This window comes from Vipera berus (genome assembly GCF_964194415.1).
Source record: "Vipera berus genome assembly, chromosome: 1".
In the NCBI taxonomy this organism is placed as follows: domain Eukaryota; kingdom Metazoa; phylum Chordata; class Lepidosauria; order Squamata; family Viperidae; genus Vipera; species Vipera berus.
Window position 1 is genome coordinate 261,346,368 of NC_138202.1, and position 15,315 is coordinate 261,361,682.

Consider the following 15,315-nt stretch of genomic DNA (forward strand, 5'->3'; position numbering starts at 1 on the left):
GTATTTAGTCCTGGCATGAAACCCAACTGAAATAGGTCTAGATAATCCAGTTCCTAGAGCAGGGGTAGGCAACCTTGTCTCTTTTATGACTTGTGGACTTCAACTCCCAGAATTCCTGAGTCAGCCATACTGGCTCAGGAATTCTGGGAGTTGAAGGCCACAAGTCATAAAAGAGACAAGGTTGCCTACTCTTGTCCTAGAGGGTTCACAGCATTTTCTGTCTGATCACTTTCTCAACAACCTTCCCTGAAAAGGGAATATTAGAGACAGGTCAACAGTTACATAAAATTGTTGGGTCTTGAGGAGTGGGAATACCACCACCTCCTTCTGGGCTCTAGGGACTACCCCTCCTTCAGAGAGTTCAGTACATTAGCAAAGACCTACTTCAGGGGGGAACTGAGTCCAACAAACAAGTGGCCAAAGCAACAGCACAGAGAACCCTATCCATTTCCTCAGGATTCACCTAGATCATACCACAAGACTAGGTACCCCCACCAAACTCACCCAGCCAGCATACAATTCAATGTCAATCTGAGCAATGTTATCTGTCACCCTGAGTAGGTCCGTTGGATAGCTATCAACAAACACAATACTTACATTTTGCTGCCCTTATCATTACAAGGTAATATAGGCAATTGCCCATATTCAATCAGGCTTGTTTAAATCTTTTTCCAATATCACTCCAGATATTTTTTTTGCAGGGAGTGCAACCTGTCCTGGAGTTTCTCAATAATGTAAAGTGTGCCTGGTATTGATGCACAGAGACAAGTCACCTAGGGGTGTTGTGGTCCAAGGCTCCTGTCAAAAACCCATGCCTGGCAACAACTGAGACCTCACCTAAACCAACCACCAGATCCACAGAGTAAACCATAAGCTCCCACATACAGTCCATTAGTCACCTGGGGAAGGCCAATAGAATAGGCCATCTCTTCCCATGGGGGAGGGCAATGAAGGGAATAAAAGAGTAAGCCACATTTGGTGTTTTATTTTTTAGCAATTAGTCATTCTCTTGGAACTCTCATTTCTGTAGCCTTTTATTAATTTTCAAAATGGAAAATGGAATTTTCTAGATTTACTTTTACTCAGGTCTTACCAGTTTTGACTGCATGCACAGCCTTCTTTAGCAGCTTGGCTATAAGGAAAAGAAAAAGATTTAAGAATATTGATTATTATAAATATTGAACATGGATATTAATATGTGTATCACATCTTTCAGATAGCAAAGGTGGGGAAATTAGAGCATATCTACCTATTTCTATTGGCTTTTCTTTTTTATCTGCTTCTAGAAAGTAAGAGGAAGATTTGAACATGATTTCTGTATTTGGGTGCTCAAAATAAACAGTGGATGATTCCATGGTTAACAGAAAAAGAAGTGATAGACCAAGGGCACTTAAATATAGAATGTTTTAATTCCCCAATTAATCACATTGGACAGAATGTAGTCTCCTATCTACATTTTTTAAAATATTTTATTGCTTTTGAAATAATAACAGCAAAAAGCAAAAGGAACAAAACTCAAAATACATACATTATCAAACAATGCATAAGAAGTGCTTAAAAGTAAGTGAAAAAATACAACAGAAAAATAAGATACAGAGTATAATATATTGTTAGAACAATAAACAGATATAGTTCTATATATGATCTAATACAAACATTAAAATGTGTGTGTGTTTGCGTATGTATGTATATATGTGTATATATATATATATATATATATATGACTTTCATTCTTTTTTAACCTACAGTACTTTGTATAAATGAGACCCATATTTCCTGATATTTATCCACACAAAGTGTACAATCTATAGGCAATCCATTCATAGGTAGCAACTATAATCCAGTCTTCAATCCAGCAAAGCCACACATTTATCTTTCAAATGTTGCATTATCAGTCTTTTAGTTACAATAAGGGCATGGAGAATCCATTTACGTTGTTCAGTTGTCAAATTCCTTGAGCTAGGTATGTAATTTAAGATAATATTATCCTCGGAAAATCTTAGCTTTGTTTGCACAGTCAACATTTATGTAGTCCTCTATTGTGTCCCAAAATTTAATGCTTTTTAAAGAAGCATTCCCATTACTGCATATAACAACATGCTGTCCTACACAATCCTTTTCTATACAAACATAATGGAGTCCAAAAAATTCTAAATATTATTTTTGGTTTTATAAGTTGTAAGCTGTGATCTATTGATATTCTAGGTATAGATGTTAAGACACAGTCTCATTGTCTAGGCAATATAGGAAACTCTAATTCTTTATTTCACTATTTTTTAGCATTTGCATATCAAATTGATTTATTGATAACATATATTGAAATGAATAGTTTAAAAGATTTAACCAATTGATCTCATATCTCAGGTGTCTCAGAAGCTGAAAATGCTGCTGGTTCAAACAACGCTGTTAACAATGATTGTAGCTGTAAATATTGCCACTGAGTTACATCTGATAAATATTTGTCTCCTAGCATATCATAGGTTAAAAATTTGTCCTCATCATCTATCAATTGATCCAAAAGCAATTGATCCAAAATCAATTCATCCAAAACCAATTCATCCAATTTTGCCATATCAACATTTCCCCCCCCCCAATTTTTAACTTAATTTCCTCATAAAGTCAATTTAGTATGGGAAAAAGGATTGAATCATCTCCTATCAAAATTTGATGTTTTATTTCAATAGTTAGCTGCTTTTCTTATGGAACACTCATTTCTGTAGTCTTTGATTACTTTTCAAGGTAGAAAGTTGACTGTCCCAGATTAGGTCTTACCAGTTTTGTTTGCATACACAGCCTTCTTTGGCAGCTTGGCTAAAATAAAAAGATTTAAATATATTGATTATCACACATATTGAATATTTATGCATAACACAACTTTTAGGTAAATGTAGGAAAATAAGAGCATGCTTACCTATTTCTATTGACTTTTCTTTCTTGTCTGGTTCTAGAAAATAAGAGGAAGGTTTGAACTTGATTTCTGCATTCGGGTATTCAAAATAAACAGTGAATTATTCCATATTTAACAAAGAAGGAAGCAATAAATTGAGGGCAATTCGAGACAGAATGTTTTAATTCCTCAATTAAAATTGAGGTAAAATTGAGGAGATTCCTCTGACTAGATAACTCACAGTTGGCAGAATGCAATTTACCATCTATTCATTTTTGTTGGGTTTTTAAAAAAAGAACTTAAGATTTATATGAGCAGAAAATGATTTTTGCATTTAAATATTTGAAATAAACAGTATATAATTTAATACTTAGCAAAGAAGCAAATGACAGACTGAGGAGACTTTAATTCCACAAACAAAACTAATCTGGGATTGAATATATTCTGAATTCAGTTGGAAGAATGTACTTTATTATCTATTCTTTTTTGTTTCTGTGTTTTTCTTCTTAAGGCTTATAGGTCTTCCAAGTTGAAAATAAGATTGAGCTCTTCCAGTAATCTGGCTCCAGTACCAAGGCCAAATATTTTATTTATTTATTTATTTTATTTTATTACATTTATATACCGCTCTTTCCCGAAGGACTCAGGGCGGTTTACAGGGTAATTAAAAACCAAAATACAAAAGTTAAAAACAAGTTTAAAAAAAAATTAAATTTGTCCCTGTATAAATAAAACCCCAGTTAAAATAAGATTAATCCTTAGCCTGGGCCAGAGAGCTCGAAGAGCCAGGTCTTCAGGTCCCGGCAGAATGAACGGAGGTCGGGGGCAGTCCTCAGCTCCACTGGCAGCTGGTTCCAAAGGGCAGGCGCCCCCACTGAGAAGGCCCTATCCCTGGGTGTTGTCCGCCGGCAATCTCTTACCGGTGGCACCCTGAGAAGACCCTCCCTGTGGGAGCGCACTGGACAAAGGGAACTTGATGCCGGCAGCAGGTGTTCCCTCAGATATCCCGGACCCAAGGCATTTAGGGCTTTATAGGTCATCACCAGCACCTTGAATCTCACCCGGAGGGCAACCGGAAGCCAATGCAGCTCACGGAGTAGAGGTGTTACATGGGAGTATCGGGAGACCCCCATCACAACTTGCGCGGCCGCATTCTGCACCAGCTGAAGCCTCCGAGTGGTCCTCAAGGGCAGCCCCATGTAGAGAGCGTTGCAGTAGTCCAAACGGGAGGTCACAAGCCAAGCAGACTTTGTTGGAACCAAAGCAACAGGATTGTGTGGATGAGGCTTAAGTAACCCACCTCTAGGAAATTTATTATACAAATTTTTGGCTTTATTTCACTAGGTAGTCACTTAGGATGTGTAACAGCCACTTCCAGAGTCTTTTGTTAATTTATACTAAGTGTTCAAAAGGAACAGTGCCATTTCTGAGATATGTTTTACCCCATTCTTACCATATTTCTTTACATGCACATGTTTCTTTGGCACTTTGGCTAAAAAAAGAAGATATAAGGATTTCAGTTATTCTACAATTTGAAGATGTATAATCCATATCCATGTCCAATATCATGTTTTGCAGTTGTGAAAGAAAGAAAACATTAACATACTGACATATTTCTACTGGCTTTTCTTTTTTATGTGTTTCTAGGATGTAAGAAAATGATTTCTCCATCAGAGTCTATAAGGGTGCGCTTATTCCATATATTCCATATCATTATTGAAATGATAAACCAAGATCACAGTTAATTACTCTTGTGATTTCATAATTAAAACAAAGCAAGAATTAAGTGGCTCTTATTTTCTTCCTGTTGTATATATGTTGGTTTTTTTTGTTATTGCTGAATATTCTCCAAATTTAAGTAGCCAATCAGATATCATCAGAATTGTTTCTTTCTTCCAATTCTGTGCAAAATTTATTCTCATTGCCATGAGCAATATATATATATAGGGGTTAAAAAACTGCCTAATATATAATTAGCCCAGGTTCGAATCTCAGATAAAGGGTATGACTGACTGATGAGAACAAAATAAGTTTGAAATGGCCATATCAGCCTCCCTAATTCTTTATTAGCAATTTGAATAATTTACATATATATATATATATATATATATATATATATATATATATATATATATATATATATATATATATATATATATATATATATATGTGTGTGTGTGTGTGTGTGTGTGTGTGTGTGTGTGTGTGTGTGTGTGTGTGTGTGTATCACAATTTCATTTCAAATTTAATTTCTGAACTTTTCTTCATTGTACTATGTATATCTTTCCAGTACCTTTGAGGGTTTTTTTACATATTCATCAAATATAGAATTTCTGTTTCATGGCATTTACAACATTTATTACTATATAATATATGATTTAACTATATTGGAGATAAATCGATGGAGTTGTGTACCATATGTAAAACATTTTATACCAATTTTCTTTTAGGTTGTGACTTGAAGTAGATTTTATGGATTTAATCTATAATTCTTCTCATTGTTGTGTAGTGATTGTTTCTTTGAAATTTTGCATCCATTTTATCATAAGGTTTTATTTTATTTTTCTTGTCTCCATATCATATCTAAGTAGGAGTTTGTATATATGCTTCCAACAAATGGTATTTTTTTGAATTGGCACTTCACTTAAAATCAGAATGTTCTATGTTAAATTATGGCAAGAGTTCAGAAGAGATCTCAGAAGATGGAAGAACGCAAGGCCACTTTGATCAGGATCAACTGTAATTGTTAACATGAAATTATTTCCCAAGATCAACTATTTATTCCAAATGGCATCAGAGAGTTGTAAATCTTAGGGAGAGCCTTACAAAAATAGCAAGAAACAGTCAGCAAATTTATATGAAGTGGGAAAATTCCCATAGTTAAATTAAAAATTTTCAATATTTAAAAGAGGTGGTTTTGTTCTTCAAAATTTATATTAAATCAGAAAGCAAGTTGCTTGTTATGGGTAACAGAGTGAATAAAATTCTTGATTAGTAGAATGTTAATACTACTAATGGACTGGAAAGACATACATAGTACAATGAATATTTATGAGACACAAAGGAGAACATATTATCAAACACAGTTTGATAGAAGCATGGAATTCTATAAGGAAAATAATAAGCCCATTAGATAGACTTGCTAATGTGTCCTTTAAATGCCTTTCATACTGGAGATAATTACAGTAAGAAAAATGTAATTACATATGCAGACATGGTCCATCCAGACTCAGTGAATGGATTGAAGAGATAGCAAGAATTATTCAATGAGGACCAGAATATGGATGATTTTGAGGCAGAGGATAAGGGGCTGTAGGAATTAGTCCTAAGTAACTCACAGGAACAAGATGTAGTCTATTTTTCATGTCATTTTATTTCATTACTCAGTGTCCTCTTCTCTGGCATGTTCACATCAACAATCTTATATGAATTAATACAAAGTATTCAAAACAGAAAGTGTAATTTGGGGAAAAAAGCAACAACCAGGTCTTACCAGATTCTTTCACATGTGCACCCTTCTTTGACCAGTCTGTAAAAATAAAAGAGTAAAAGGATTATGATAATTTTTCAATAGCATACTATATGAATATGTTTCTGGGAAGTGGAGGTGAGAAAATGGGATGCGGTTTCCTATTTCTATCAGCTTTTCTTTCTTGTATGGTTCTGGAAGGTAAGAGGAAAACAAAGGTATTATTCCTGCCCTTGAAAGTTCTTAGTAAGCAGTGTAGTACTTCTACACTGACCAGAAAATAAAATGATAGACTGGGGTCACTTACAGACAGTGAGCTTACTCATTCCCCAATTAAGACTTTGAAAGGGCAGTTAGTCTGTTTTATTACAAGAGAGAAGTAAGAAAGGACACATTTTGCTTTTCGGTAAAAGTACAGTGCTCATAGAGAACCAAGGATGAATCAGATGCTACATTTGAAGAAATGACAGCTAACTATTGTTTGTCTGCCAGCAAACAAGAAATAACTGTCTTGTCTTACCCACTCACTTTCAAGAACCTTTTCCCCTCCCGCCAGCATAAAAGAAAAGAAAAATTAACTAAAACCTATCGCCATCGAGGTAAAGCACCTATAGAGAGATATAAAGGCCCTTCTCCTTTAGATCTAAACAGACAAGTCATGTGCAAGGAAACCAAGCTAATAAATTAGTTTTTATTCAAATGATGTATATTTAAGCAACTCTGGAGAGCTTACAACAGTCAATTAATATTAAATTAATCAATATGCATGTCCGAATATCCTAAAAAGGGAGAAATGACTAATCGGCTTTTCAAAAGACCACATAGGGAACAAAGTACCATCATATAAGCAAACTTTCTACAGTTCAACCATATACAGTATGGCAGAATCATGCATTGAATCAATGAGAAATGGACACATGGAGCTATGTATGCTTATAAGTACTGTAATTAACCCAATATTGGTATCTGAGATAAACTTTTCTATTTACCTGTTGGTTTCTTTTATTCATTAGATACAGAATTATTATTTCATAACAACTCGGTGTTAGAAATGGGATCAGAAACAGTTGGGGCAACAGGATCTGGCATCCTGGCATGAAGCCCCTAGCAATGGCATCAGTGGGTTGCTCAATCCAATTTTGCATTGCATCTGCCCTGTCAAGAAATGGCCTTAGGCTATGAAATTCTTAATTTTATCCTATCGTCTACAGACAGAAAAATAATATTTGCCCATATAAATAATGTCTTAATGTACACGGAGGTCTTGCTACTATTGCAACACAGTTCAATGTTACATTAGTAATCATATGATTAAGTGTTTGGATTAACATTATAAATAATATATTAATAATATTATGTGACTGCATGTGGTAGAATGCACGAAGCATTTTATTATCTTTAGTTGTTGCTGTATTAATTAACATTTTCTCCATGATTTACTCAGCAGTGACTACCTAAGCATAACTGGATATAATGGAGGTTTTCTAACATTACTTCCTGACTTCTACTACGTTCTCTTCACACCATTATTTATGGGGGAGAAAGAGCCCATCTCTTTTCCAGTAGAACTAAGGGGAATGAGGCAAGTGGTTTTGAACAACCCTACATCCCTCCTTTAACAAACTTCTTATAACTAAATAGGATATATTCTGCCTCATTTCCTGACACAGAATCTACATAATTTCCAAATCACGAATTGCACAGAATAGCCAACACTCCCTGAAGCTACTTGAAAAGGCAGTGGTGGTGTGTAATAACAAAGATCACTCATACGGGCGATGGCTCAGGAAAGAAAGGGAAGCTGGCAGAAGAGGGTGGGGACAATCCCATCTGCTGTTTGGGGAATATTTAGAAGATCAACTCCCCAAATGTCAATCTCAGGTGGTGAGACAATCAGGAAGGTATCAACCCTTCTTGTGAAAGACCTAGGCTTGCTATCAATTAACAGCAAAACAAAAAGTGAAAGGATTTTCTGAAGCACAGCCTTGTCTCTAGAATAGCTTGACTAGAAAATGACAGAATAAACCTATTTTATGTTTCCTTTAAAGGAAGAATTCATTGTCAAGGCTATGAAACCCCACATAGTTTAAAGTTAAAAATCTCATCAGTGTTACTTCTATATTAAGACGTTTTCTCATCAGCCTGCAGATTGCTTCTTGTAGCTAGCTTGCTCCCCCTACCTGATTCATGCAGAAGTCTCAATATCCATGAATCAATTTTACTATACTCGGTATTGCAGTTGTAAAGTTTGAAACTTGTGATCGCAATAGATGGTTGCAAGGAGGTTGTAGCAGATCATAGGAGGAATAGATCAGATATTCAGCCCCTGATCATCAGCGGAGACCGTGTGGAAGGGGTGGCCAGCTTTAGGATTCTGGGTGTTACCATAAAGAAGGACCTGACCTGGAATGCTCACGTTATAGCATTGGTTAAGAAGGCGTATCAGAGATTATGAAAAACTTCTATCATTGCTCCAAGAGAGCATTCTAAACTATTGCATTTGTGTTTGGTTTGCCAACTGCACAGTAGCAGATAGGAAAGTGGGTCATTACCATTGCCCAGAAGATTATTGGCTGCCCTCGCCTTCCCCACCACCACCAGACGAACTGTACAAATCCCACTGTCTTAGGAAAGCTCAAAACATTCTTAAAGACTTATCGTTCTTTTTTTTTTTTGAACTATTACCATCTGGCAGATGATACAGGATAATAAAAACAAAGAAAAATAGGCGGAAAAATAGTTTTTATCTCAGACCTGTAACCATATCAAATACTACTGTACAGTGCAACATTGAAGTGCAATATTAGGGGCAGCGCAATGGTGAATAGAATGGGAAGGATGTGTGTATATAATGTAAGGGGTTTTTTTTTTAACTTGTAGTTTTTACTTGTGTGTAGTGTGCACTGTGGATAGCACTTAATTTCATTGTGGGATACAAAATGACAATAAAGATATTCTATTCTATTATTTCAATTGATTTGATTATGCAAATGGGTACTTCTAATAAGTAGAACTATAGTAGAAGGAGAGTACTTTGAGGTAAGAACTGAGCAGTTATACCCAAATTTTCAAGAATGTTAGTGATCCAAACAAGAATTGATGCACCAGCGCAATCCTTTCCCATTGCCTTTTGCTTTTTTAGAAACAACTATATTAGGGGTACCATGAAAAGACATTTAATGGGCTTTAGTTATTGTCATATAAATAGTAATGCCCAAGGACTCCAGGAACATCCAGACAGTTTATAGTGTGTCAAAATATTCTGAAAATTGCTATTGATGCATGTATGTGTCATCCAGAGAGTGGAAAGAATTAAAATCTATTTATATCTATTGCCAAGATGATTGGAAGCTCCTTCTTTATAATCCTTATTTTCCTTTTCTTCTTTTCTATTTTCTTTTTCTTTTTTTCCCACTATTTACTATTTGTATTGATTATTTTCTTTTGTGGTTTTTGCTTTGTTAAGAATTTATTCAATAAAAATTACAGTATATACGGTATACTACATATATTTTCCCCATAACTTTTACCCTGTTAATACAGCAAATATACATGGGCACCCACTGCACAGAAGCATTTTAATCAACATGCAGCTAGGTTTTTATTGTTTATGTACTGCATTTTAATTATTTTGGTTTATAAAATATGTTATGATTTTAATATTTTGAAAGTCATCCTGAGAAACTCAATGGTGAAGGGGGTATGTTTATCCAATTTCAAAGAAAAAAAAATACATGGAAGACAAAATATACAAATTTGTGAAAGTCCGCCTTATTAACTCTGTAGGAATCGCTTCTGAATAAACATTTCTGCAAATGAACTGCGAACATTTTATTGGGCAGAGTTTTTATTTTCCTATGAATTTCAGGCAGACTTAAATCCTAGTTTCCTCCTATTGCCTGATTTTTTTATGGTCGCTCTGACTTTTGAATTCACGCTAGAATTCACCTAAACCAGGGGTAGGCAACCTCGGCTCTTTTATGACTCATGGACTTCAACTCCCAGAATTCCTGAGCCAGCCAGCTCAGGAATTCTGGGAGTTGAAGTCCATGAGTCATAAAAGAGCCGAGGTTGCCTACCCCTGACCTAAACATTTACTCCTTTCATACTTTAAGCTGTTTCGTCATTCACATATATTACTACATCGTTTCAACAAAAAGCTGTGTATTTTATTACAATATTTTTCAGGCAACAAATTATTTTTAGAGTAATTCAGCCTCATAGCATTTTCAGTGATTGTTGTAATGTTGATATCAACAATTTGTGAAAAACAAACCAACTATTATTCTGATGAATATTACAAGTTTGTTTCAGCAGATGGCGGCATGTAACTTATTTTTCAGGGAAACAAGCAAAATTGGGCCTGGTTATTACTTAAATATTTCAGGGAGGTGGGGAGACTGGGAATGTTTTAAAAAAAATCTGGAAAAGGTAGATTTGTTTTTAAGAGCTAATAATTACTTTATAATGCCATTTTTGTTAATGGGGGTCATCATTCTGCAGAGCAACAAATCTCCTCCCATGAATGCATTTCATGTTGATATTCTTTATCAAAATGATAAATAAGGATTTATAGATTGTGAAGACTATATTTGAAATCATCTGCAATGATCTGATTCACTGTTATCAGAGGAACAATTTGCAAAATTATTTCCTTGTGGGACTATGAAATAATCTGTTCTTAGGATACGGTAATTATATTATACCTTCAGCATCTGTTTCCTCCTTTCACTAACTTCATACAGATTAAAAAAAGGATAAGATGTTCCATTTAATTGGAGTCAACTATAGTTGTGGGGTACAGAATCAAAACCAAAAACTATTGCAGAAAAATATTCTTTTTTTAAACTTTCTGTCACCTCCCTCCTCTTTAAAAAAAAGTGGCTAGAGGAGGACACTGATTTGTAGAAGCTAATTCATACCTGTAGATTCAACTTTAGAAATAATTTTATCATAATTAAGTATTCAGAGTAGAAATACCAAATGTCTTAACTATAATGAAAAATCTGTAATCAGGTAACTCATGTTGCTAGTTTTTTCCACAAACACAGGTAAAGGATGGCCATATAACAACTCATTAACTGCGGGATGATCTTCTGTAAAATGGAACAAACCCACTGTAAGCCAGTAAAAAAAAAATGTTTTTTCCCCCCAAAATAATATAGCTACCTTGGCCCTTTGCAGTAAGACTTTCATCTGTGTCGATATTTGCAAATGGAGCCAAGTATTTTACAGAAATGCAGTGAATATCCACTGAGTTTGCCTTGTGAAAGCAGCCTTACTTGTGCATGGCCCTTGTTTCAAGAAATTCCACACTCAGCAATTGGATGCTGATCATGTTCTGTTAGGAAAAGCTTTCCTTCAGAGATTTGCAAGGTTTACACAGTGCAGTGTAGTGTGCTTAGTTTTGATTTAAAACAATGAGTGAATCCAATTATTGCGACTTGTAAATGATTCTGTATGATTTTGTCAGTTGGCAGGACAGAATCCACCACAGTATTATTTTTATTTTCAGAGAACAAAAAGAGTCCATACACATCTGAGCCAACAGATGGCGCTCTGGTGCAATGAAATAATAACAACAACAAAAATGCATGCTGCTCAAAAGGGTGCTTAAATAATCCTGGAAACAAAGCAAAAGAAAATAATTGAATTATTTACCTGGTGTTGCCACTTTTACAGAAACTGGCTGGGGGGCTGCCGGAGTTTTTGCTGGCTCTTGAAATGAAAACAAATTAAAGCAGTTGTAACAAGGCATGCAATAACAAAAATAAATTAAATAAACAAAACCAATGGGGAAACAAAATGGGAAAAATATTGCCCTTAGTATCCTTCTTGTAAGGAAAAAGAGAACATAATTAAAAGAAGTTGTTTCTTGGAATTCTATTACTGTAAGTCAAAAACAGGGGGAGAAACTGTGATTTGAAATCAGGTGATAATTACTAATATTAACAAATGTAGATTTTTGTATTATACTACTCAGCATCACAGTTTAATAGTCAGTGGTCAATAGTTCACAAACCACGCATCATTTGCATAAAAAGGCATAGCTGGAATAACATTCTCCCTGAAGGAAACTAAGGTCTCTCTACGTTTGTGCTCTTCTTCTCCTGAATAAAACAAAATAGGTTATTCTCATGCTGTAGCATAGATCAGTGTCACCAGCTCAGCTTAGATATGTACATGTACATGTGCAACAGTGAACAATCTGGCTTGCGCTAGATCCATCTTTTATGATAAATGAGAATACCCATCCCCACTTCAGGTCAACAGGGCTACGTGTAATTGGAGTCAGTTCACAGCCTGTCTCTGTACAAAACATGCCTGTTTGACAAGAAAATAATCAGACACTCCTTCTGTAATGCAGAAGATAACTGCTACTCAGAAGACAATACTGAACTATTATCATTTATGTCAGGGACATGATGGCTGCAGCATCCATCTTCCTAGGATGGAAGATGCCATGCTAAAGGATCAGAATTGTCCATCGAAGCACCTGCTACCCCATTGAAATCAGCAGCAAAAAACAGCAATCCAATTTATATTTTATCTTTTCTGTGTTAACCTTTTGCTCTGAGGTGTGTGTGTGTGGGGGGGTCCTCAAGTGTTCATATTTTTTTGCTTTTGATGATCCAAAGTGTTCCCTTTATTTATGCATCTACTTCCCAGGATCTTAATGCCTCAATTGGAATACTTATAGCTGTGGAAGACATATGATTTCTCCTGATCCTCAGATGAGAATTGTTATGCTACTGAGCTGTATGTAGATTTTAATGGTGCTATAGAAGCACAGTGAGAATAACATGACTGCAATATGCTGCAAAAGATCTGAAATAACTGTAGCCATTTGTCTTTTTCTTTCTTTCTTCTGTATGTAGCCGGATGTCTTCTGCAATTCAGCGGAAGAATATAGGTAGTTCTCGATTTACAGCCATTTGTTTAGGCACTGTTCAAAGTTACAGTGGCAGTCAAAAATGTTACTTATATTTACAGCCATGTGATCATAATTTGGACAGTTGGCAATTGTGGCTGTTGCAGCATGTGACCTTCCCAGCTGGCTTCCAACAAGCAAAGTCCATGGTGAAAGCCGGATTTGCTTAAGGACTGTGATCCACTTAACAACCATGGCAAAAAAAGACGATCAAAAGGGTGCAAGGGCCTTGCTTAACAATGGAAATTATGTCCAGTTGTGGCCCTAGGTCCATGGACTTCCTACACATAGCTGAAAGCTCTTCAGCTTTCATTTTACAAGATGGCATGGGGCAATTTTAGGATCCTATTTTACCTGGTTACCTATTTTAATGGCAGAAAGTGAAGAGGAACTGAAGAGTCTCTTGTTGCGAGTGAAGAAGGAGAGTGCAAAAGTTGGGTTGAAACTAAACATTAAGAAAACTAAGATCATGGCATCCGGCCCTCTTAATTCCTGGCAAATAGATGGGGAAGAAATGGAGGTAGTGACAGATTTTATTTTCCTGGGCTCCAAGATCACTGCAGATGGGGACTGTAGTCAAGAAATTAAAAGACGCTTGCTCCTAGGGAGGAAAGCCATGGCAAATCTAGACAGCACACTAAAAAGCAGAGACATCACCCTGTCAACAAAAGTGCGTATAGTCAAGGCTATGGTCTTCCCAGTTGCAATGTATGGCAGTGAAAGTTGGACCATAAGAAAGGCTGAGCGCAAAAGAATTGAGGCCTTTGAACTCTGGTGCTGGAGAAGACTCCTGCGAGTCCCTTGGACTGCAAGGCGATCAAACCGGTCAGTCCTAGAGGAGATCAACCCTGACTGCTCTTTAGAAGGCCAGATCCTGAAGCTAAAACTCAAATACTTTGGCCACCTAATGAGGAGGAAGGACTCACTGGAGAAGAGCCTAATGCTGGGAAAGATTGAGGGCAATAGAAGAAGGGGACGACAGAGAATGAGGTGGCTGGATGGAGTCACTGAAGCAGTAGGCGTGAGCTTAACTGGACTCCAGAAGATGGTAGAGGACAGGAAGGCCTGGAGGAACATTGTCCATAGGGTCGCGATGGGTCGGACACGACTTCGCAACTAACAACAACAACATTTTACCTGGTTAAATAATGCAGGATTCTGGAATGTCTTTATAGTTTAGCCACTTGTTTCCTGCATCATTTACCGAGAAACAGAAATGGCAAATGCTGCCAGGCTTGATGATTTGCATTTTTCATACCAGGGACATTATTCAAGGACTAAAAGTCTTCAGACCTTATTTTATAGGAACCAGATACATGAACTCTTCTATCCAGCTCATGGCCACTAAGAAATACTCAGGTGACATCACAGTTGACATTTCAATCTGTATCTGCTTTTTCAAAATGTAATTTAAAAAAAATGGAGAAGGGAAGAAATAACTTGTCTATCACAAATGGGAACAGGGAACTGAAAATGCAGTGTGAATTGATTCAGAATAGAAGAAACTGCTAAGTCTAAACATGTCACTTTAAAATTATAAATGGTGTCACTCTTTCCATATTTGCATTTTCTTACAATTTTACAGCACAATTCTCTGCAGATCTACCCAGATGTAAATCCCGTTGAGTGCAAGTTGCCTTTTACCCAAAGAAGAATGTATGAAATGATATAGTTCAATATGCATAAATGGATGCATCAAAGCAAACACTAATAACAGTGGGGAAAAATAAATAAGGGTAAGAACATAATTAGAAAAATAAGACTCACTTTTTAGGTCCTTGATGGAAATGGCTTCCTTTGTGTCTGTAAGAATATATTATAAAAGGCCATAAGTGCTCTGTTACTTATTAGCAGTTAGCTCTGCTAAATGCTCTCACATATACACCACAAGCCATCCATTTATTTCATCGTCCCAGAAGATAAAAATGTATTTCTCCAGGGAGCTGCACCCTAAGCTTCTGAGCCCAGAAGAAGCACCGATCAGCTGGAATGTTGCAGCAACTCCAGGGTCTTGTGATTTACATTCAG

General features: G+C 36.1%; 1 protein-coding gene across 31 annotated transcripts in view; it reads right to left on the reverse strand.

The window, feature by feature from the left end:
- Nucleotides 1–15,315, reverse strand: part of TRDN (triadin) — a 232,431-nt gene that overhangs the window by 71,644 nt on the left and 145,472 nt on the right. For 30 of the 31 annotated variants that reach the window (XM_081313558.1, XM_081313557.1, XM_081313536.1 and 27 more), the window contains 8 exons: nucleotides 15,055–15,090; nucleotides 12,018–12,074; nucleotides 6,381–6,416; nucleotides 4,341–4,379; nucleotides 2,912–2,944; nucleotides 2,773–2,811; nucleotides 1,250–1,282; nucleotides 1,094–1,132 (listed from right to left, as the gene is read on the reverse strand). In XM_081313558.1, the coding sequence (XP_081169684.1) occupies nucleotides 1,094–1,132; nucleotides 1,250–1,282; nucleotides 2,773–2,811; nucleotides 2,912–2,944; nucleotides 4,341–4,379; nucleotides 6,381–6,416; nucleotides 12,018–12,074; nucleotides 15,055–15,090 (312 nt within the window). The remainder of the gene's footprint in view (nucleotides 1–1,093; nucleotides 1,133–1,249; nucleotides 1,283–2,772; nucleotides 2,812–2,911; nucleotides 2,945–4,340; nucleotides 4,380–6,380; nucleotides 6,417–12,017; nucleotides 12,075–15,054; nucleotides 15,091–15,315) is intronic. The other variant, XM_081313551.1, reaches the window with a different exon arrangement.